This window comes from Rissa tridactyla, chromosome 7 (assembly GCF_028500815.1).
Source record: "Rissa tridactyla isolate bRisTri1 chromosome 7, bRisTri1.patW.cur.20221130, whole genome shotgun sequence".
Taxonomy (NCBI): domain Eukaryota; kingdom Metazoa; phylum Chordata; class Aves; order Charadriiformes; family Laridae; genus Rissa; species Rissa tridactyla.
The window spans coordinates 6,952,879-6,974,883 of record NC_071472.1 but is presented as its reverse complement, the minus strand read 5'-3'; the positions used below and the strand labels follow the sequence as shown (position 1 = coordinate 6,974,883).

General features: G+C 43.2%; 1 protein-coding gene across 1 annotated transcript in view; it reads right to left on the bottom strand.

Moving 5' to 3' along the window:
- The window catches only part of LOC128912341 (uncharacterized), a 144,795-nt gene that overhangs the window by 10,086 nt on the left and 112,704 nt on the right, over nucleotides 1-22,005 (bottom strand). Inside the window, exon 5 of the mRNA XM_054208042.1 lies at nucleotides 3,274-3,359. Within this exon, the coding sequence (XP_054064017.1) occupies nucleotides 3,274-3,359 (86 nt within the window). The remainder of the gene's footprint in view (nucleotides 1-3,273; nucleotides 3,360-22,005) is intronic.

Genomic DNA, 22,005 nt, shown 5'->3' with positions numbered 1-22,005 from the left:
TCCTGGAGCGAACCTACAAAATTTGAAAACAGACTCTTGATCTGTATTGAGCTGCAGTCAGAGCTGTGCCTAACTTTGCTTAGTCCTGGGATTTTTTAAAAGATGCAAAAAATAACCTTTTTTTTTTTTTTTCCCCCACCAGATTCTATCTAGCAGAAGGCATCACGCTCCCCCAGTCTGTGCGAAACAAGGGCAGAAAACGGGCACTTCATGCCATGCAGCATTAAGCTTGGCAAATGGCACAAAGCCCATCAAAATCAGCAGACACCTTCTCATCAACCAAACAGCCCTCGAGCATGGCCTCCCACGAGCGTTTGGGTGGATTTGGCCACCCCGGCCCCTGCGTGCGCCCGGGACGAGAAGCCCCATGTTTCCCCAGGGAGCCCCTTCCCTCTCAGCTCTAGGGCAGGACAGCTTCCTACCCTGTATTTTGGCTAAGGAGCCTTTTGCTATGGGGCAGAGCCCGCAGGCAGAGCTGGGATTCCCCTGGGGTTCCTGCCCCTCGGATATTCCCAGACCAGCTCATGGGGCAGCCACCGTGAACCGTGGTTGTTCAGAGCTCACTCTTGTTAAGGTGCTCACAACCATATGGATGTTTGTGTGTCTGTGCAAAGACAGGGTGGAATAGAAACCAGGATAGGACCTTACCGGTGACAGAACTGTATCCTCTTACAGCGACATGAGAAATGAGTGAGGACAGGGTTGTTAATACAGTTATTGGAGTGCAGAGTTGTTTATAACTATTTTCCTATCGTTCATGAGATTTCCAGGGCTAATGGAAACTCTCCCACTTTGTTCTCTTCTTTGAGAGATCTCCTAAAATTGATTGTGGAAGCCAGCAACCACTTCCAATTGCTTTTGTGTCATTAAACATTAAAAACTGCACGCAGCTTCCGTAGAGTCCTTTCTGCTGGGAAGTGGGCTATTGCCCGCCAGAGATCCCAGGCTGCTGCTAAAACCATAGATTGGCTCGGAGGGCGTTAAAATTGTTAGAAAACTCTTTTCTAGCTAGATCTTCTTTGTAACAACACACACACCTAACCTATGCTCCCTCCTCTTCCAAAACCTGGGCGATAGGCAGCTTTATATAATTTTTCAACTTTCAGCTTTATTTATTGGGAAGGGAAAAGCTGAACAGAGATCACTCGTTTCTGCTTTTATCCACTCGGTCCCTCCCTGCTTTTCTCCAGGTAATGAGGTGCTCCTGCTTTCTTTGCTCTTAGGAGGCCTCCTAATATCCTTCCTCCCCTCATTCCCTCAAGGATTTCCAGTGAGCCAGGAGAAAATAGGACCTTTGAGAAGTCTTTGCTCCCAGGAAAGCAGAAAGTGGGGGCTCCTTCCCTCCATACGAACAATCTGGAGCCAATCTGCACGGTGCAGATGGAAATTCCCATTTTAGCTGTTGATGGGCAGTGGGGAAGCAGGGAGCTCCTGTGCTGTTGCAGACTGCAGGGCTCATACCTGATGTTGATCACAGTGAGGGCTCTCCGGAGACGTATACTGGGAATACACACACGTAAATGAGGCTTTTCCAAAAACCCAGGGAGGTCTGTGAGAAGTGAATTCAGGGTGACTCCATCCCTGTCATACCTAAATAACAGACGTCTTTGGTCTGAAGCTGTCAGGACACCAAGAGAAAACTGGAGTCACACAGCTCCTTTCCCCTCCATAAAGCCATCAAGGGCCCCGTAGACCTCTCCCACCCCTCTGTGAGTCACATTTCCATTAGCTGTACCAAAAACTAGAGCACCGATGGGCTGCTGAGGGAGTAACAGCTAGATGACAAATGGTAGGACCAGCCACTTTGAATGGTGAAGAGCGTCAGCTGCTTTGCTCAGAAGTCCTGGATCCAAATGGAAGAACACTCTGACTGAGGGACAAAACCTCCTGTTCCTGCAGGGAGCACATTCAGGAGGACGGCTTTTGTGCGCCATTTCAGATGTTGCAATTAAGGCCGGAATAGCCCATAAAGTGACACATAACATATTAAATACCTTCTGCGTCTTAGGAAGCGCAAACTAGGTGTTGCAAATGGAGGCTCATATGGCCCAGCTGCCTCAGGCCATATGGTCACTCTGCTCCTCGCTGCGCCACTGTACGTTCGGAAATGCAGCAGGACGGCATTTGGGATGCTGGCGTGGGCAGGGAGCAGCAGCACATGCGAGGGTGAAAATGGTGCTGGTTGGACAAGGGCTGCTCAACAGGCTTCCTCTGTCAGAGTTTGTGGACTTGGTTCAGCTACTCAATTTGTGATACATAGAGCAGCCAAAATAACTCTATGCAAAATAAACAGCTGAGAGGAGATGAAAATAGAGCTAATAATACAGTCATTAGGAAGAGAGCCAAAGCACAAATCACAGTGTCTAGTGTGAAAGGAGAAGTCGGAGAAGGGAAATGACTGTACCTACCCTACACTGCACAGGGGACAGAAATACAGAAATACAGAATACCGAATAGCAGCTGTCTGTAGCAAAGGGACAGGAAAAGGCTGTGTGGCCAGACCTGTTGGCTTGGCACTGCACACCATCCCAGCAGGATGGTGCTCGAGTGCATCTCACACCGTAAATTTGTGTCACCTGGGAAGATGGGAGCAAGACACATCTGCAAGGGGGTCGTTTGCTGGCACCAAGAGAGGTCATAATTAAAGAGAGCTGCAGTTGGATGTTTCAAACCAGCAAACTGACATTCCAGGAGCATCAGCAATGGCGATGGAAAACCATTTCCAGTCCTTGGATGGGCATCAATAACTGCAGCGTAGGGTGTGCAGGTGCCTCGTCCTGTCCTGCAAAGACTACAGTCCTGCAAGAGGAGCTTAACCTTGGTGCATTTTATAACGCAGGCACGATACCAGAAGTGGTTAACAGTAGCAGAGCAGTCAGGGATATTTTACTGCCATTTGCTTGATAGCCAGTGTTTCTGATCCATCTAAGGTCAGACAGTGTATTTCTTTTTACCCTCAGGTGGAAGCTAATGATAATGCAGTTTCTCGACTTGCCATTCACGGCACCTATTTAAGGTTGCTCAAAGAGGCTGTGCAACTGCACGTCCTTAAACAGAAAACTTCAAGTGCCTTTTTGTGCAGAGTGCTCTCAGGTTTAGACCTACCTCCAACTTGAAACAGGAGGAAAGTCCTTCCAGAGAGCAAATAGAGGGCTATTAAATATGTACTTGTTTATAAAACAGCCTTCTGCCCAAGATGGTCAAGACTATTCTCTTCTACATGAGCATTTCCACTATGATAAAAATGCTGTAGAGCAAACGATGCAAACCCACACTTCTGAAGTATTGACTGGAATGATTTCTCCCCACTCCTCTTGCCATCAGCTTCCTCAGGTGGTTCCCCTCCAGTCTGTTGCATTCTTAAAATAGAAAAAAAAATATATATATATATATATATCCTGGTTTCTTAATCACATGTTACAGAATGATTGTGATTTCCCTCAATATGTCTCTGTGCCTCCGGGGAAATATAGTCTAGGCCAATTTCTGGCATCTGTCTTTCCTAATCCCCCGCGTACACCAAGGCGGAGGGTTTATTTAGTGGTGTGGGAAATGTCCACCTCTTCAATGATTCTTGCCTGCTTTCTTCTCTCATTGCTGGAGGAAGAATGCTTTTTATTTTATTTTTCTTTATTTTAAGTAACACCGTGAACCTAGAAAATCAAACTTTTTGCTGAACAATTTTTATCTACAAGCAACACCTAAAATTGTACTAACAGGAAGGAATGAGATATATTCACCCCCCGTTGATTTTCTGTCTCCCTTGAAGTTGTCAGAATTTCAGCGCATACAATGGATTTTCCTATTTAGCTGAGGCAATCATATGGCCTCTGCCAGAAGTTTCTTAGCTTCTCAGAAAAGTTCAAGTCAGAGAAATAATTTTTTCTCCACGATACAGGTGAGGGACCAAGATGCAGAGACCTGAACCAGATTTAAAAAGTAAAAACTAAATGGCAGTTTCAGGAGCTCTTATTGTGTGAAACCAAGAGGATCTAGTAACTCTTTTTCCATCTTTCAATACCTGAGTGTCTTCTAACGCCGTCCCTCACTGACGTGCCCGGGCTCACCCATGAAGCCCGTGCAAACTGAAGCTGCACTCCCAGCTCTGGCCCAAAGTGCCGACAGCCCATGCCCAATGGTGATGCAAACTTTAGTTAAATATAGAGAAACACGTCCAGAAAAGCACAAAACAGTGACAAGGGTAATTAAATAGACTTTGTGAGGACAGTGTCACGTGTCACGGTGTTTGCCTGTGCAGGCACAGTCCATCTTTGCCAAGGTGGCCAAAGTGGCTCTTCTAAATAGATACTCCATACAAGCTGAATCAAGGCAAAAAGGTTTCCCTCTTTCCTCTTCATTCCTTGCACAATGCAAAGCAGAAGATACCCATGCCAAACCATTTCATTTCTTCCAGCTTTATTGCCAGCCTTCGGGCTGGCTCATTCTGGACCCGCTGCAATCCAATCTGCTCTTGCTAATACTTCTAATATAATATTTATAACAGCCCAGGTTGAACCAAAGGCTACTTGCACTGACAGATGCCACAAGCTATATCTCTCCTTTCCGTTTTATTGTTTGGTAGCTTCTGGCAAAGAGGGAGAGGATCTCGTAATGAAACGCTCCTTTCTCTGCTTTAAAGGCACGGGAACATTTTGCTGTGCTGCCTATTATTCATGGAGGAATAATCAAGTGGTTGCCGGTTGCTTATCGGTGTGTTATGGAAGGGCAGGGTATGTGATTGCGGTGGATAAGATTTGTTTCTGATTGAATTATCGAGCTGCAAATGCATATCAGCTCTCACACTTGTGGCTCTGGGGATGTGCATGTGGGCAAACTCAGCTGCGACGCTGTGGACAGAGGGACCTTATTCTGTAACCGAGGTGTAAAGTCATTTCTCTGTAACTAAGGATAATGAGCTCTGCAGGACTATAAATAGGCGTGGAGCTGTTTTGCAGATCAAGCATCTCTTTGCTACTTTGCTACAGCAGAGCACTGGGAAAAATTCTGCAGGGAACAATCTTCTCCTGGCAGATGGTTGGACCAGGAGACCTGCTCGACATTTTCCATGTCTAGTTTTCATGATTTATACAGCATCACCCCTTGAAAAAGCAATTCTGAGAGGACATTACGATTCTGTGATAATTCACTGTGCTTGAAAGAGAAAAAAGAGCCAACATAAATATGCGTATTCCCTATGGTTGGAGCTAACCAACTTCTTCAACTCAATTTCTGCTTCAGTTTTTCAACTTTCTTGGCTAGAATCACATGGATTTTTTTTGTTAAATGGATGATTAAGAAAATTTCTATGAGAACAATAGTGATTTTAGGGGAGAGGTGGGAAGAGCTGCAGGGAAGGAAGAGGGGAGATGAAGACGATCAGGCAGCCCTGGTCCTGGACTGTGCAAGAGCGAAGCTCAGTCTCTGGTAAGGACCAGACCAAGAAGATATTCAGTGTCTTCTGCCATGGACATGTGCCCTAGCCACTAGGCTACTTATTAGCACTCCTGGGGGAGAAGGAAACTCCCTTTTTACCAAAATCTCTGTTTTCATCCAATCACAGAACGAGACAGATGATGAAATATCAAAAACAACTTTTGGAAGGTAAATAGCTTTCCTCCAACCTCTATTCAAAGTGCCTCGGGAAGGGGGAAGCTCCTCCTTCTGGTCTTCATGAAAAAGAGAAATGTGAATCAAGGGGAAAAATAAGATCCAAGGAGAGTAAAAGGCTTCAGGGCAAAGTTTTTGCTCAGTACAACTGAGTGTAATGTTGCTGGCAACTGGGAGAGTTTTGCATTGCTCCATTATGAGCTTTTGCTCCATGTAGCAGAGCTCTGCGGCACAGACACTCTCCAAGGGCAGTATTCTCTGGAAGTAAACACTGAAATGTTCAGTCAGGTTCATAAGGACATCAAATACGAGAAACAAAAATATTTCAGATCAAGGAAAGGTCATCAGGCCAAACGGGGAAGATAAGAAAACGTACTGAACGAAGGCCCATGATGGGGAATGGCTGGAGACAGATGATTTTGAAATTAGCAATTAGTTTTAAATCACACTAGCAATTCATTTAAAACCACAGTCTAAACAGAAGAAAACAGTTAAGTCAGTAAACACAGAAAAGCTGTGGGAAAAAATAATATACCAATTTCATTTATGTTTACAGCCGCATTCTGTCCCTCACCCTTGATGTTTCTGTATAAACAGAGTGTGGAAAAAAGGCTCAGAGCTTTCCAAGCGCCGTGCACAAGCAGAGTGCAGAACCTGACTATTTGTTGGTTTTAGTCTCTCTTGATTTATGTCCATGGCTACGCTATAGCATGCAGTGATAACTCCTACCTCATACTATTGCTCTTTCCTGGAAAGGAGCTGTGCTCCTCTAAACACACAGTTTTCTTTAAGGCGAACAACACCCAAAGAGCTGGATGTCCGCATCTTGTGCCGATTTAATCTAAAAGCACAGAAAAAACCCCATATTCTGAATGCAAAGCAAATAGCAATTATCCTGACACTTCCCTATTTCAGCAATGAACTGCAGCTGTATTTGCTGTTTTCACTTAGGCCGTGGGGAGAGGAGGCTATAAATCCCGGAATTTCATTGCCTGGAGGAATCCCCACGGCACATGCTTTTGGGTGTGAATTGCTCGAGTCCTGTGCTGGAAAAGAGCACTCAGCTTATTCTTGCTGCTCTTGGACACAGCTGTCCAGGACAATTTGCTTTCCCTGGAAATCAGGAAACAGAGCTTATGTCCAACTGATTTGGCTCAACTATTACTTTTTAAAAGGCCCCAGCCTCAGCAGTCCTCAAGAGGTCTCTCCCACTCCTTTAATTTCTTGATACATGTAAAACCAAACAGAAGAAAAACAGGGCAGAAGGTTTGTGCAGTTAAGCTCTAGATTGACTTCATCCAACTTAATGCTTTTTAATCACTCTTTGAACAAAAGATTTAGTCTTCATAATCCTCCTTTTGCTCAATTTGCTGTTCCTTACTTTATGAAATCTACTATTTATTTGGTTTCCCTGATTCCCACCCCATGAATGAGTTTGCAGGAGGAAAAAAAAGGCTAATATTACGTAGAAATTTACTTTCAGGAATACAATAAACTACGAATTACAGTGCCAGCTTTTCTTTTATGGCTCTTCATTGGGAAGGTGAACCCCAAAACACATGGAGCCCTTTCCACTGTGTAATCATCTGAGCTGCCAACATACCGATCTGAGCGGCTAACCTTCTCATCTGTCTCCAGGAGCAAGAATGCAATTAGACCTGCTGATTTCAAGCCTCACGTGGCCCTTGTTTTGGAAAACTGAGATTTGTTTTTAGTGTCATAAATATTTGCAAAGAAATTCCTGTTAGAGGCTCTGTTTCTTGGCAGTGTCTAGTAACGTTACCAGTTGCTACCACGCTCCTTTTCCAAACATTTGAACATATTTTACTCCACATATACTTCAACTTGACTGTGACGGAAATTGCCCAATCCAGCCAGCACTGGGCTGTCCCACATGCTGTGCCTCTCGGGGGCCCTGAGACCCACCGCAGGAGCTCTTGCCTGCTGACGATGCCTGTCTTTCACCAGCTCCTCCTTCGCTGCTCCGTCAGACAGGGGGAATAACTCTGCCCTGACAAACAAGTCTTTCTTTCCTTTCCAAACATTTATCTCTGATTCATTGGGCCTTCAGGTCTGTTTAGAAGGAAGTAATTCAACCTCGGTATTTCGGCTGCAAAGAAATACACTGATGTGGGCAGCAGCGCGTTAGGCGGGAGAGCCAGACCCGCAAATCACTGCTTCCCATCGCACAAATCCTGCTCTACCCTGGATTTCAACTGGTGTGTTTTGAACAAAATCCTCTAGACCTTTTTGCAAAGCCCAGAGCTATCTGTGCTCACGCCTTTCCTCATTTTCACAATATCTGTCTCAGATGTGCTGCGGACCTTGTTATGTGAGAACATTTGCAGAATAAAAATTAAATGCACTTTATCCTTCTTACAGTCTGTAAAGCTAAAAATATATCTCATCTTCCATTAGCTCCTCATTTAAAATAAATCAAATCAATTAAATATCACTTTTAAGACATTATAAATGATTATATACTTGAAAACATATTTATTCTCCAAGTTGATCATAAATAAATATAAGTGCAAATTAATCTAAAGTACTCTGTGAAATTTTATCTTTCAATTAAACAATTTCAATGAAGCTCCTTAAGGAAACTTATTGCTGTGTTGCCTACTGCTCCATAAGGTCAGACAGATGCGATCGAACATACGTAACATGTCAGATATACACAAAATTCTCTTGCCAACATTTTTCTTTATGAGAAACAAAGAATACGCCTTAAACCATGTGAAAGAGAAACGACCATACACCTAGATTCAAACTGTATCTGTATTCTTTTGGAAACTGGAACATGATTTCCTCTGAATAACAGACACAGAGCCTCAGGCACTTTATATGTTCAAAAATTAAACTTACAACTGGCATACATCTGGCAGTGATCCTGTACACTAAATCCATTTGGTTGGCCAGATGGCCTGAGACTTGCAGCTTTTTAATCTCACACACAAAGCACTTTAGGCTGGAAAAAACAATAAATACAACATAATACAGCATCATGACAAAAAGCCTCTTTTATTGGTTTTGGAGCTATAGGTACGGAAAAATATGGGCAAAGCAAGTATTGTTTTCCCAATTTACTTCCCAAAATGTGCCATACTCTGTGACTGCATCCTCTTTTCCACCATTTCTTATACCTAATTGATCCTCAGCAAAGGATGAGTGATTCCTCAGGTACAAGGTTGGATGCTGGATGGCATGGTCTGCCACGACTCCTCTCTGATGAGGAAGAGCAGGACTGCGAGATCTTAATATCTCTTTTACTCCCGTTCTCCTTGGAGAAACATCCCACATTGTCTTTAATCATTAAAAACAGAGGCAGCATTAAAAAGTGAATTCTTCTACTGTCAATATCTTCAAACAGCGAAGCCTTAGAAAAAGCCAAACAGTTCATTTGCTTTGCTCTGAACATGCATTTCTGTTTCTCGAATACTTTTCTGTATGTTACTACAGAAATGTCTTCCTCCCATTAACTTCAGTAGGAGCTGCAGTCTTTTTCCTATATGCTAGTGATCAATTCCTGTGCATATATCTGTTTTGTTTGGTTTTGTTTTTTTTTCTTGTGAGCCTCATCCCATTCACATCCATGTAAAAACTTGCGCTGAATTCATGGTTACGTGAATAGACATCTACCAAGTCACCATGATATCACCGTAACTGTCACCTGCCCTGCGCCACCGTTAAATGAATGCCATCAGGAAGGGAGCACATCACTGTGAGTTTGCGTTCAGTCCTTTGGTGTTTTCTGCAGATGTATTGCACAGCTGCGTGAACGAAGCAGAAAATCAACCTTCCAGCATTACGCCCCTGCTCTTGCACTAATAACGGCTGCACGTTACCCTCAGCTCACCCCTTGCCACAGCTATCCCTTTCTCACCCTCCCTTTGGAAAGGCTAATGGAGCATTTTTGGCTTAGGCTCCTGGTATTTACCGCACAACTAATTCACTCAGAATAGCAGGGTTGAAGACAAACCGATGACTTCACTCACTGGCTCGTTTCATCTTTCCAGTGACGCCTCTTTTGCTGGCAGCTTCAAAGGCATCTTAGTGGATAAACTGTCTGACCTACTAAAAGAAGTACAAAGAGAATCCCCTTCTCAATTAATTCTTGTGCTCCAAATTCACACTCAGATTTGTTTCTGAGCGGCTTTCATTTCTGTTAATCAGCTACGACAGTTTTAGTTCCCTTGAGTTGCTGCTTGGCTGCAGATCTCCTCCTGTACTGTACTTTTCCCAATCATTTGAGGAAACGTTGCTATTGAACAGTCAGAGGCCTGGACCTCAGCTGAACTGAACCAATACCTCCACCAAAGGAACTATTTCAAATTCACTAAAATTAAAGAAAGCAGATTTATGTCATCCAAGGCTCCTGTCCGTAAATGTTACAGAGGTAGCTTGTATGTAACTTACTGTCTAAAGACCTGGTTCTAATGCTTTTTCACACTCTTAAATTCCATAAATACAATTAGCTGGGGGAAGAAGATTGCTCTACACTTTCATACCAAAGATCCTACAGTAAATTTGTGCTTCAGGGAAAGCAGCTGAATATCATGACAGACGTTCACAGCATACACGGAAAATAAGCACTGTCGTTGCTGACAAGAAAGCCAAGGCTGGGAGAAGTTTCACCCAAGGCCACGAGGGGAGTTGAAAGTGGAGCTGGGGAAAGAGGTTAGTGATCTTCACCTTCAGCTCTCTGCTCAGAGCACTGGGCGGTGCCGGTGTTTTCAATGGGTGAAAAGAAAGATGCATCGTTCAGAGTCAAGATCAGTGGATTTGTTTAAAAAAATAATAAACACACAAAACTATAGTGGTTTAGCAACTACCTGGGGTGCTTGCCTACAGCATCTGAGGCTTGTACGCGCAGATTTGAGCTGAGAAGCAAAGCCACCAAATAAACTCTTCCCTGCCTTCCCACTATTCCCAGTACCCCCGTGCAGCTGTGTCACCTGCTGAAATCTCTTCAGCTGGACCAGGAGACGCACAGCACGTCTGGAAGCAGAAGACTTTAATTTGGATGCCTAACTACTAATATATAAGCCTAACTTTAGCCAAGCAAGTTTGACAGTCCTGGCCTCTGCCTTTAATGCTATTAGTATTCTGGAGGGTCTATTGATGATTTCATGCCAAATCAATTTTGGCACATTAAAGTGATTTGTCTGAAATCCAGCAAAAGAGATTTCCTAATAATTCAGCTCTCAGGGTCTGCAATGCTGGCGGGAAGGTAACATGTGCCTGCATAGGTGCCTTCAATTTGCTCTAAAAAATTCAGAAAGATTTTACTGGAATTTAAAGCATTTAAACACATACACTTTCTTTAAAACCTTTGCCATTCATTTTAACACTGAGTAATTTATAGTTCACTTCAAGGTAATTTTAAAATAAAAAAAATCAAAATTGTTTTTAAGGATGAGGTGTTTCATCTTGAACTTAAAATCTTCCAGGTATATCTTTTATCTGTATTTGCGCCTGAAAAAATGCACATTAGACTGCCAAAATGTACACCAGGAAAGTAGCCTTGAAATACTTGTTGTTAGTCAGGCAATGCGATTGTTTTTCTGCCAGAGCAGTGATGGTGCACAAATAAGCAAGAGCCAATGTACGATTTGTCAGTGTCCTTTGTGGGGTATGTATCAGCTCCTTCCAAAATATTCTAACCTTTTACCCTGTATGTGGATTCATATAAATGTGACGACCCATCGCTTTTACATTTGTAAATTACACCTGTCTGAGATGACGGATCCTATTAGCTGACTTTACAGGAAAGGTTCCTTACACCGTGCTCAAAGCTGTGAAAGGAGGAAATATGAATTACAGCGTTCCTCCCGCCTTCGCACATTGGGTGAGGCAGGTTCAGAGGTCTAGTAAATATTGACAATTGGGAATGCTAAAGAGCATAAAAGTTCAGTTGCTGCCTGGGTTTGATGTGTATGTTGTTAGCAGTCACAGGTTTTTTGTTGAAGGATATCAGATATTTCCGTTAGCAAAGAAACAGCCAGGGATGCTAAATAGCTTGAAATGGGAAATGACCATCACCTGAACTGCCAGCTCATTTAAATGAGTGTTTGAGTGAATATATTGCAGCACAGAGACAGAGTTGTCCGGGGTCCATCTAAAACAGTGCCACCCAAATTCATAACGGCTAACCATAAAGGAAGCGGAAAATAAACATTTCTGCCTCTTTGCGTTATTCCTCCCCATTATGGAGTTTACTGTCTGTTCCTCTTTATAGGTCTTGGATGTGGCCCCAGCGCCAGCTGATGGCTTTGGGTCCATCAGCGCGACAGCCAGCTGCCCGGAATGGCTGGGTCCAGCTCTGGCAGCCCGGCCCTGCGGAGGGGACACCATCTGGCACCGCCACCTCGCTGGGTACCAGACTGGCCAGAAACCCCGTGGTGAGCTCCAGGGACGGGCTGCCGGCAGCGCTGCCAGGCCAGGGCAGCACCTTCATCCCCAGGGAATAGCCTACCACAAACTTCTTTTGGGGTGATTAAAACCTCATTAAGGAACATCAAAATTAACCCTCACAGCTTCCAACAAGGTGTGAGAGTTCTTCTGGTAACTGATCTTGAATGCAAAGGTATCTTATAGAAATAGATGTCATGTATGGGGAAAAATAAGTATCTTTTCCCTGACTTTACACTGTGCAGGCTAGTCAAGGAGACCTTTGCAAGGGGACTACAGATAATGTCCCAGAAATGAAGAGCACATTTTTCTTGCTCTAGGTAAATATACTGATATGCATGGGCAGCTTTTCCAGTTCTGGCACATTGCTTCAATCTTTTCTTTCCCACCATGTGGACAAATGTTTGTTTGCTTCAAGTTCAGGACAGGCTTTCCAAGGCAAAATCCATCCAGATGGTCACCAGACAAAGGAAGGAGTCTCAGATTTCCTAAACAGTTTTTTAAACCAAAGAAATTGTTTTCTACAGTGTTCTTCACTGATGATGCCTTTTCTGCTATTGCTCACGACATTGATGGAATAAGCTGCTTTTGTTGATTAAAGCTCTTGAATCCCATAGGCAGTTTAAATCCTATCAAAAGGTTCATCTTTTCAGATGTTCTTTTTAAGTTCTTTAACTACGGTTTCTGAGTTCTCCCTACTATTTCAGTCCTCATAGCTAAGCCCTTCACGCTATCTTTATGTAGTTCCTGGAAATGACACAAGCACTGTATGCAGTACACATTTAATTCAAATTAATATCTATGTTATTGTTATACATGTATTGCACACGGTGACCCAAAATTGCACTCTTCATGTACTGCACACGGAGCAGATGTGTAGATAGATGTTTGATGAGTGTTCGTGTATTATTCCTGGTTTTATTTCTTCAAAACGAAAACAGTCACCCAAAACCTTTAACCCCAAAATCTCATTTTATGTTCTCTGTGTTGTTTAAAATATTGCATTTCTTTTCAGAGCCAGTGTTGTTGCCTCCTGTTTTGGAAACAATCACTTTTGTGGATGCTGGTGACACTCTGTTTGCTGCAGGCTTGCCTGTCACAAAAACTATATGCTGCTTTCATCCAGAAGGAAAACATAACAGGTGAGATCCACCACTTAGTGCATGAATGAAGTACTGATTCCTCTCATGGAGTAAAATCTTCACCAGTGATTAGCCCTGACACGTTGTTTAAAGCAGGAGGGTCTTCTTCGCCACCCAGGCCTCCATATCCTAAATCATTGCGCACAATCCCTTTTACGAGGGAACTCTATAACAAATACCAAGGTGTTGCAGAGCACTGTGTCGGCTGGAGGATGATGGAGGAGTTTTGTGGCTGCTTGATGCTACGGGGATGCTGCGATGCATGTGCCCGGGAGGGCACGCTGCAAGCACGGTGACAGAGCATCATGGACGGGACCGGTGGGACAAAGGTACCAGGAGGTCAGGGGCAAGTGTTTATGCATGCCAAAAGATGCTGAATGGGAAACCCTGTCCTGAGCCAGGGCAGCAATGTGGCAGGTGGATCAAAGGAGATGACAGACGTGGTGGGACCAGGTGCTCAGGACAGTGAAACATGTGCAAGAAACATCAGTGAGATGTTCTCACAGGTTTTGCTCCTGATTATCACAAAGGTCATGTTATTTATGGGTAGTAAAACTCCTCTGTCAGTGGTTTTCTGTTCATACCTTGTTCAGTAATTAACATGCATTTCATCTGAGAGGGACAAGACTTTTTTTAGTGAGCTGTAGAAAAATCACATGAATTTTGGTATGATTCATTCTGCCTTTGTAATTTTTTGAGACTCCCTTCACTAGAGCCCACTTTTGATGTGCTGAGGCATGTGAGATGGTTAAATAGGTGTTACAGATCACTTGGTCATCACGCTTGGTACTATACTCCACATACGGATTGAAGTGTTTAGGATTAAAGATGACGGATGCCTGTCAGGGTGAGCTGGATCCGGAACCCATCCATTCAGCAGGTCACGCGGGATCTGGTTACCATCAAAGCAACTAAAGGACTTGAAACACCCAGATTCAAATTCCTGCTCCCTCAGTGTGTATTGCCTTGGAAAGGACAAAAAAATCTTTCTCTGCCTCAATGAAATGGGGAAAAATATGCTTCCCCACCTCATGCAGTCCTGAGGATAAATAAATGAAAGCTGCTGAGGTGCTCAGATCCTACGGTAACGAAGGCAATATAAGTACAATAGATTGATAGTCTTCCTATTAACTTTGGATGAGACCTTGTAAGCATTGTGCATTTCTTGCAATGTTCAAAGTAAGCAATTATCATTATTTCCATCTGTTCTTTCTCTGCCTGCGTCCTTTAAAAGTTACGGCAAAAGCTGAAGAAGTATAAAGACTGTATGCCTCAGAAATGAGCAAAGTGAAAAAAAAACCCTCTCCAAAGTATTTCTGGAAAAACATAACACATTCTCAGAGCCGTGTTACCTGTTGAGCAAAAAAATATTTACACAGTATCAAGTCTGAAATTTGTGCAAAATATTTTGGGAACCATGATGAAGGATGTCTTTGGGGCTTGGGTGAATGGCACCTCATCATCAGCACGTTCAGGCCAATGACACAACTGGGTTTAAAATAAGTAATTTCTGATTATTGGCATGTTTTAGCTTTCAGCATACTTTTATTTTACAGTCTTTGTAAAACTGGCTCAGAAATGGACAGTGTCATTGCTTTCTTTGAGAAGAATAACACAAAAAACTTGCTACAGGTAAAGAAAGCCAAACTCACAGAGCGATCACTTCTGCCTAACGAAGTAATGCTCACCCAGAGCAATTGCATCTTTTACCAGGTGTGTGAAAAGACCTATAAAGTCACATGAAAGTGGACAGATAACTATTGGCTTCATATAAACCCAGCTGCAGCAGAAACTGGAGTAGGCTCCCTCTGAGAAGGGGTAAGGTAGATTTGTGATGAGGTACCAGCATAACCTCTGAAGAGAGAAAAAAGAATTGTGGTATCTCTAAAATTGCTGTCCTAAAACTTACATATACATTGGCCCTCTCTTAAATTCTGTTTAGCTTGTGCCAAATACCTTGCTAAAACTTCTCCCTAAATCTAAACTGCCAGCTCCTGGGGAAAATACAGGTTGTTAGCTGTATTACAGTTTCTCAGTTCCTCTGCCTGTATGAAGGTTTATGAAATGATCTTGCAGCTGCTTTTAAACACCGCTCTATTGGTAACACCATGGTCAGAGACTCAGAAATATGACCAATGGTTAGGAATAAATTCACATTTATCGCAGTTGAGCCTAGATGATGTGGTAGATTATTTTTTATACTGCATTCTCAGCAAGGTTTAGCATCTTCCAGGTATCAGGGAAAAACACTACCTCCAGCAAGTGCCCTGGGAAAGCCTTTCAGAGCAGCACTCGCCTCGGCTCACACCAGCAGGCTCAAAGGATGAGGTGAAAGGATGACAAGGGAGTTACATGTTCTTTCTCACAGGTGTCATGGCTTCTTTTGGGATGTGGAGAACTACTTTTCCGGCTCTATGTAATAGAAAATAAGAGTTGGTGTAGAGCCAGACAGGAGCGAGGGGACTCAGGAAAGCTTTGAAAAACTTCTGGAAGCAACACTGGCTGGGCGCTTGGGTAATTTTAAAACTGAGTAAAGTAGGTGAGAGCAGGGGGAATGGTTCGCTTTGCTTCCAGGATGATTTCCATATGAATTTAGATGGATTATGAGATGGCCCTTCCTCTTCCTTAGTGGGATGGTGTAAGGGGCAAAGGCCAGACACCGAACATTTCCAAAGGACCAGGTTCTGGCATACTTTGGCTCTCAAAACATTTTTACAGTCGTTCAGACCCAGCTCAGAAAAGGACAGCATCACTGACTTCCTTGATAAGCATCGAAAGAGGAATAAGCAGAAATTGGCACCTGACACGGTAAGTTGCTCTTCAGTTCATACTGCTCTCCTTATTCAATCAGCATGTACAAAACACGACGGTGCCCATGGAAACGTGAATCCCTGCCAAAGGCTCTTGTGGACAACTGTTAAAGAAGTTCAGCTTTAGTTTCCCAAACGAATCAGTTGGCAACCAAAGTGTTAAAATTCTGTATTCGCTACCAGAAAACATGGGTAGAAGTGAAATGCCCATTTGAAAATGTGTTTCCATCTATGTGTGGGTAGGTCTGGAAATGTTATCAGGGTTAATTAGAAAAATTATCTCATCAGAACAAAAAAAATAATCAGGTGAGTGGAATCTCTCTGTCTGAGACATGCTAATCTTTCCCAGCTCGGTTTCAAGTGCAACTGCGATCCATCAAAGTCATTCCCCCGTGCAGTCCCTCGAGGACATCGAAAGTTTAGCCGAGTGTGGCAATACTCGCATCGCACCTGCAGTATTAATGAAAATGGGTGTTGCAGCTGCTTCCGCCAGTGGTGTGCAGTAAAAAAGAATTAAAGAAAAACCCCCAAGGCTGACATGTCCATGCCGTTAAATACTGTTGTCCCTATTTGAAAAGATATTCACATGTTATTTCTCTGCGGTTTGTGAACACCGCCCCTGAGTTAAAAAGAAGTCATGACCATTCTCTGACTCTTTTGTCATTTGATTGTTCTTGTTCAATATTTGCTTACATGCTTTTTAAGTATTTTTTTTTCCCTCTAATAACATCAGATGCGTGTCCAGGCAGTACAGCAAATAAGAGGTGTATCTCTGTAAAAGTGGCTTTCAAAAGAAAAGCTTAAGATATCACTGATTCTGAACTTGCGTGGGTTGCACCCCGCTCGTTTTTTTTTTCTTGTTTCAAGTGGGTAGTCATCACCACTGACACCTTGCCAGTTGTTCAGGCCATTGATTTTGAAATATTCATTGTCTCCTTCAGTAAGTTTTTTTGGATCAAGGAGTCTCACACGGTGCGATTCACTGCTCACCTGCTATGCAAATAGGGTACTGTTTGGAAAAGACTGTAACAGAAGCCAGATATTTCTGCTTTCAACCATCTCACACTCTCCTTTGGGAGGATTTTGCTATGTCTCTAGTTCCCAGTCTTCTCTCTCATCATTCACAGGACTCATCCCTTTGACCTCAGTTTCAAGAGAGCAAAATTTAGCCCGAGGTGTCTCCTCCAAGAAAAATAAACTGTAAATTGTTCGTTGTTTTGTTTTCACCTTTGCTTTCTTGAGAGTCGCCCCGTTCATGGGACGCGGGCCTTTGCCCGATCCCTCTGCTCGGGCACTGCTCCTCACAGATGGTGGAGGTGGGAGCTCTGAAGTGCCAGCATGAGATCAAGAAGCAACAAAACTGTCAGCACTGAGATCTATTTTTACATTTTGCTACACAGTGTCACCATAAATAAAATGGAAAATCACTGCCGCAGCTTTCTTGCTTTATCAGTCGTTGTCCTTTCTGCTGCGGCAATACAAAACAAGCAAGAGAGAAAACAAATTAAATTACTCTCTGGTGCATGGGAAAAAAAAAAAAAAGTCATTTAGCCCAGAATTCCCGCTGGAACTGCCAGGCTGCAACAGGGAGAAAAATCTCGTAATACCACTGCTGCGATGTGCAAGAGCATTAAGCGGTTGTTACTTCTCCTGGCCAAGCACCGTGCGTGGGAAGGCAAATGGTTGCCTGCTCCTCCCGGTACCTCTCCCTTTGCAAGGGGCGCAGGGAGCCACAGGACTATGGTGGAAACTCCCCAGGGAGTTGGGAACTTCCCACAGTGCGGAAGAACCGCAGCCTTCAACTCCTTAATCACAGTCATCCTCACACCACCACCCCTACAGGTTCAAAGTACTGCATGAGGCTTTCTTACTCTGACCATAAAGGGGATATAATTTTAGCCCTATTGTATGAACAGAAGTTGTTAGCTATATCACTTTCTTACTTATGATTATTCATCACTACTCTAATTTATTACCGTAGCGCCCGTAGCACCAGGAGCCACAGCAGTGTAACAAATAGAAGTCTTGTCAGTCCATTGCCAGTTCCTTCCATCTGAGTATCTCAAGCTGGTTTGCGTGTACTAATTAGTTTCCAAATCTCCAGTAACGGCTTGTGTGCTAACCATGGTCCAGCAGAAGCATTTGTTCAGGCATGGTCCCCAGCAGGCACGTGGTTCTATCAAAGTGACAGACGCCTGCCTGAGACACGGAGAAGAGGGACATGGGGACCTTTCAGAATGGGTTTAAGCACTGTATTTCTGCATGCCAGACCAGTGCCGGTTTCTGCCCTCAGCACTACTACCTCTGAAGTGCACTGTCAAGCAGGTACTTTATAGATTAGATATTCCTGCTCTCTATGCAGCATTTATATTTACAGACAACAACTCTGCAGCAGAGCCTTCATCATTAGGATAGGATATTTCTTGACTTGAAATCTTATTCACATGTAAACCTGAGCATTCAGAGAAGTGTATAAATTAACCAAGAAATACACTCCACTGGACTAATATGTTAACAAGCTTGAATACCTTTTTGAAAAACACTTTTTGTGACCACTTCTTGCTATTCAGATCACTGGCCAGAGACAATACATTGTCTGGAATTCATCAGAGCCAGAGCAACATCGCGAGTGCTGCGCAGGCTGCCACAAACACTCGCCAGCAGCAGTTTCAGAAAGTTTTCGATCTCCAGTTTACCTCGCAGGTAACTCAGGTTGACTCCTGAAGTGTATTTTTAAAAGCCATGTTATTTCCAGTATAATTCACAATTAGGGACCCTCTTCTCTGTTGCGAAGTGTTTATTTTGTTCCACGCTGATTTGCAGTGTCCCTAATGAGCAGTTAACAAGATGTCAATTAATCATGCAAATGGGAAGAAATAGATATTCAGATGATTGCACTACCTGGAGCTGAGGTTTGGGATATCATATAGTTAGCTGTCTCTTATTTGATTCTCTTATTTTTTTGTTAATGATTTCCATGACTTTCTGCTTATGCTGTTAGCAGATGCTCAAGACCTCCACTGCATCGTCTTACTGGTCCAAAAAAGACTCATTTCTGGCAAGACATATTTCACATTAGATGCAAAGAAATAGGCACATGTGTGTAATGGGCCCTGTTCCGTCAGAAAGCATGCACCCTCCTGCATGCACGCTGCCCAGAAGGTCAGCACGTGCCTGCAAATCCAGCTTTGCTCCGAAACATGGTGCTTTCTGGGAATATACAAAGCAACTCTACAGTTCAAAAGGGATAAACACCATTTTATGGCCATGCTGGACATTGCATCAACAGATACGAGGTATTTGCAGTGCCTAACCCCCAGTCAGACTCCTATGGAGTTCGTTTGGAAACACGTTTAAGGTTTCAGGACTAAACTCCCAAATTCTCGATATGTTGCTTGGCAGAAAATGAGTCTGGGCTGAGGAAAGTTTACACACGTGGCAGTGTTAGGACGGAACTCAGGTCATCACCAGAAAAACCACAAGCTATATGAAGCCTGTTAAACCCCAGCATTTCTCTCGTCAGCAGGCAAAGAGACTCAGGGCTTCCATATTAATCTATCCTGGAGAATTCATCAAGGCCAAGCGAATGATTTCCCTTGCACAATTGCTTAGAAGGACAAACCTGAATAATCACGTAGATTTAGAGGACTGGGAGAATGGAGAGTATTTCTTCTGATGACCGAAACGTGAACTCAGAAGCAGAGCCAGACAAGGGGTGGCAGTGCTGTTAAATTTCTGCTTAGGACATTTCCTTGGCTGGCAGGCTGCCTGGATCAGCCAGTTCGGACTCTGTAGGTGCAGATATTTTGGGATGTTCTGGCTGCCCAGCTGTGTTTTGAGATGAGGGGATCAGATTGATGGGGCGTAAGCCTGGGGAGAAGCTGCAGGGCCCAGGAGGACAGCAAGCTCTTGGGGGAGCTTCCCGCAGGAGATCCCTCCACTCCCCCGAATCACCCATTGACCGTGAATCTCCTCCATCATGGACACAGTTACAGAAATCCCATGCCGAAAACGAGGAGTTTCCCTGGGAGGGCATGGTGTGCTGGGGCAGCAGCAGGGCTTGGGGACAGGGCTGGCGGCCACATGGCTCCTGCATGGCTCCTCCCTGCGAAGCCATGTCCTGCACCACTGCCTGGGGCACTGTGCAGTCCTCGCATGTCCTTTCTTCTTCCATCCACTGGGAATTTCCCCTCGTTAATTTGATTTTGCAGTTCTGTGTTTTCCTGAGTATATGCATTGATTTTGCTTTCTTTTTTCTTTCTTTTTTTTTTTCTTTTCTTTTTTTCTGGCAAAACTTATCCAGTGATTATTTGAAAGGCTGCAAAGGCATCTGGGGAGTTTCTCTTGCGCTGTTATGATTTAGGCTTGAAATTGCTTAATTGCTGTTTCCTATACTTCTCATTTTCTGTTCCCTAATGACTGTATCAATTTGTTGCCTATTATTCCCAATGACAGGGCAGTGTTTTGTGTGCATGTTTCAACAAGACGTTTTAAAATCTCTTTCCTACATGCTGCAGAAGGCTCTAGCCTTTCGTCCTGGTTTGCTCCTTCTTCCTGTTGGCCATAAGGAATTCTCACGTACGGCACCAATGGTTGCAGGCACTATTACATTTGGCCAATATCTGAATAATACTGAGCTCAAAGTTTTCCTATCACATATTGCTTTTAATTTAAATGAATCACTGATGGAATTCTACTGGCTTTTTGTGAGCAATTACAGTAATTATAATGTTATAAATATCTTGAGTTAAAAAATACATAGATAGCAAAACAGTAAGGACAACGAAGACAGAAAGGCAGGAAAGCCAAATATCAGTGGTGTGAACAAGTGAGAGCAGAGAAAAATAAAACAGGCGTAAATTAACTCACACTTATACTGGGCTAAATTATAAATTAGTCCCCCAGACTCAATGCTACAATGCTGGTGAGACGAACGATCAAATCCAGGATGTGTTTTTACTGTTGAAGCCATTCTTAACCTTGGGACAAACACCCTGCCATTTGATGCAGTTCCCCGAGATAAAGCAAGGACTCTCTTCAAGTCAAACTTGTGCTACAGTATTGTCACCATTTATTAGTGCAATAAGAAGATAACTCACAGATCACTTTACATAGCACAAAATAATTTTATTATTGGAAGCAAACTCGCTTGTTCTCTCTGTACATTTTCTGCTGCCTTTGCTTTCAAATGCCCAATTCTGCATTTTGGCATTGAAAGATGAGGAATAAAGACTCGTTTCAGACCCCTCTTTGCCATCTTGTGTTTCGAAATGTTGATCCGCTACATACAAGCTAGTTTTGCTTTAGGAGGGATTCAGAGTTGTCTCTGCTGCCTGTACAACCTCAGGATTTGAGGTTGAAAAATCCTCATTTTTATTTGCTTTTTTATGTTGATGGGCACTTTAATGTAATGTCAGTAATGTACATTGTACATAATGTACAATGTAAAGTCAAACACAAGTTAAACTTTACCAATAAAGTCTGTTAGGTGAATATATTTGCAAATAGAAATAGTGCTAATAATTTATTTTTAAATGGATTTAGCATACTGATTACTGCGAGTAGTAACACGTGAAAATGGGTTATGATTAGAAGAGATCAAGCTTATGAATGGAATGATGTCCAATGAAGTATTAGCTATCTGAAACCATATGGTACACCTTTTAGAAGATGACAGGCGGTAGCCAGTGTTGAGAAAGAGACTCCTCTTGGCTCCAAGTGCTAGCGGAGGACTCTCGGCATATGTTCCTCCAAGAAATTTGCATGAAGTTTGAAAAGGAAATGCTAATGATGCCTTCATAAATTCTCTTCTTTCCTGGCTCTAATGGAGCCATTTCAAGTGTCTGACACCTTATATTATTACTTGATCATAGTAATCAACAGAAGCTGCTGATAGTAATGGTCACTGATATTTCTTAACCATACAAACCAGGACTTGGTATGTGTAGTGCGCAACAAGCACAGCGAAGTGAGGACGTGAGGCTTCCTCCAGAGGTGTGACCTCTTGTTGTTTTTCAATGGACAACAAACATTCT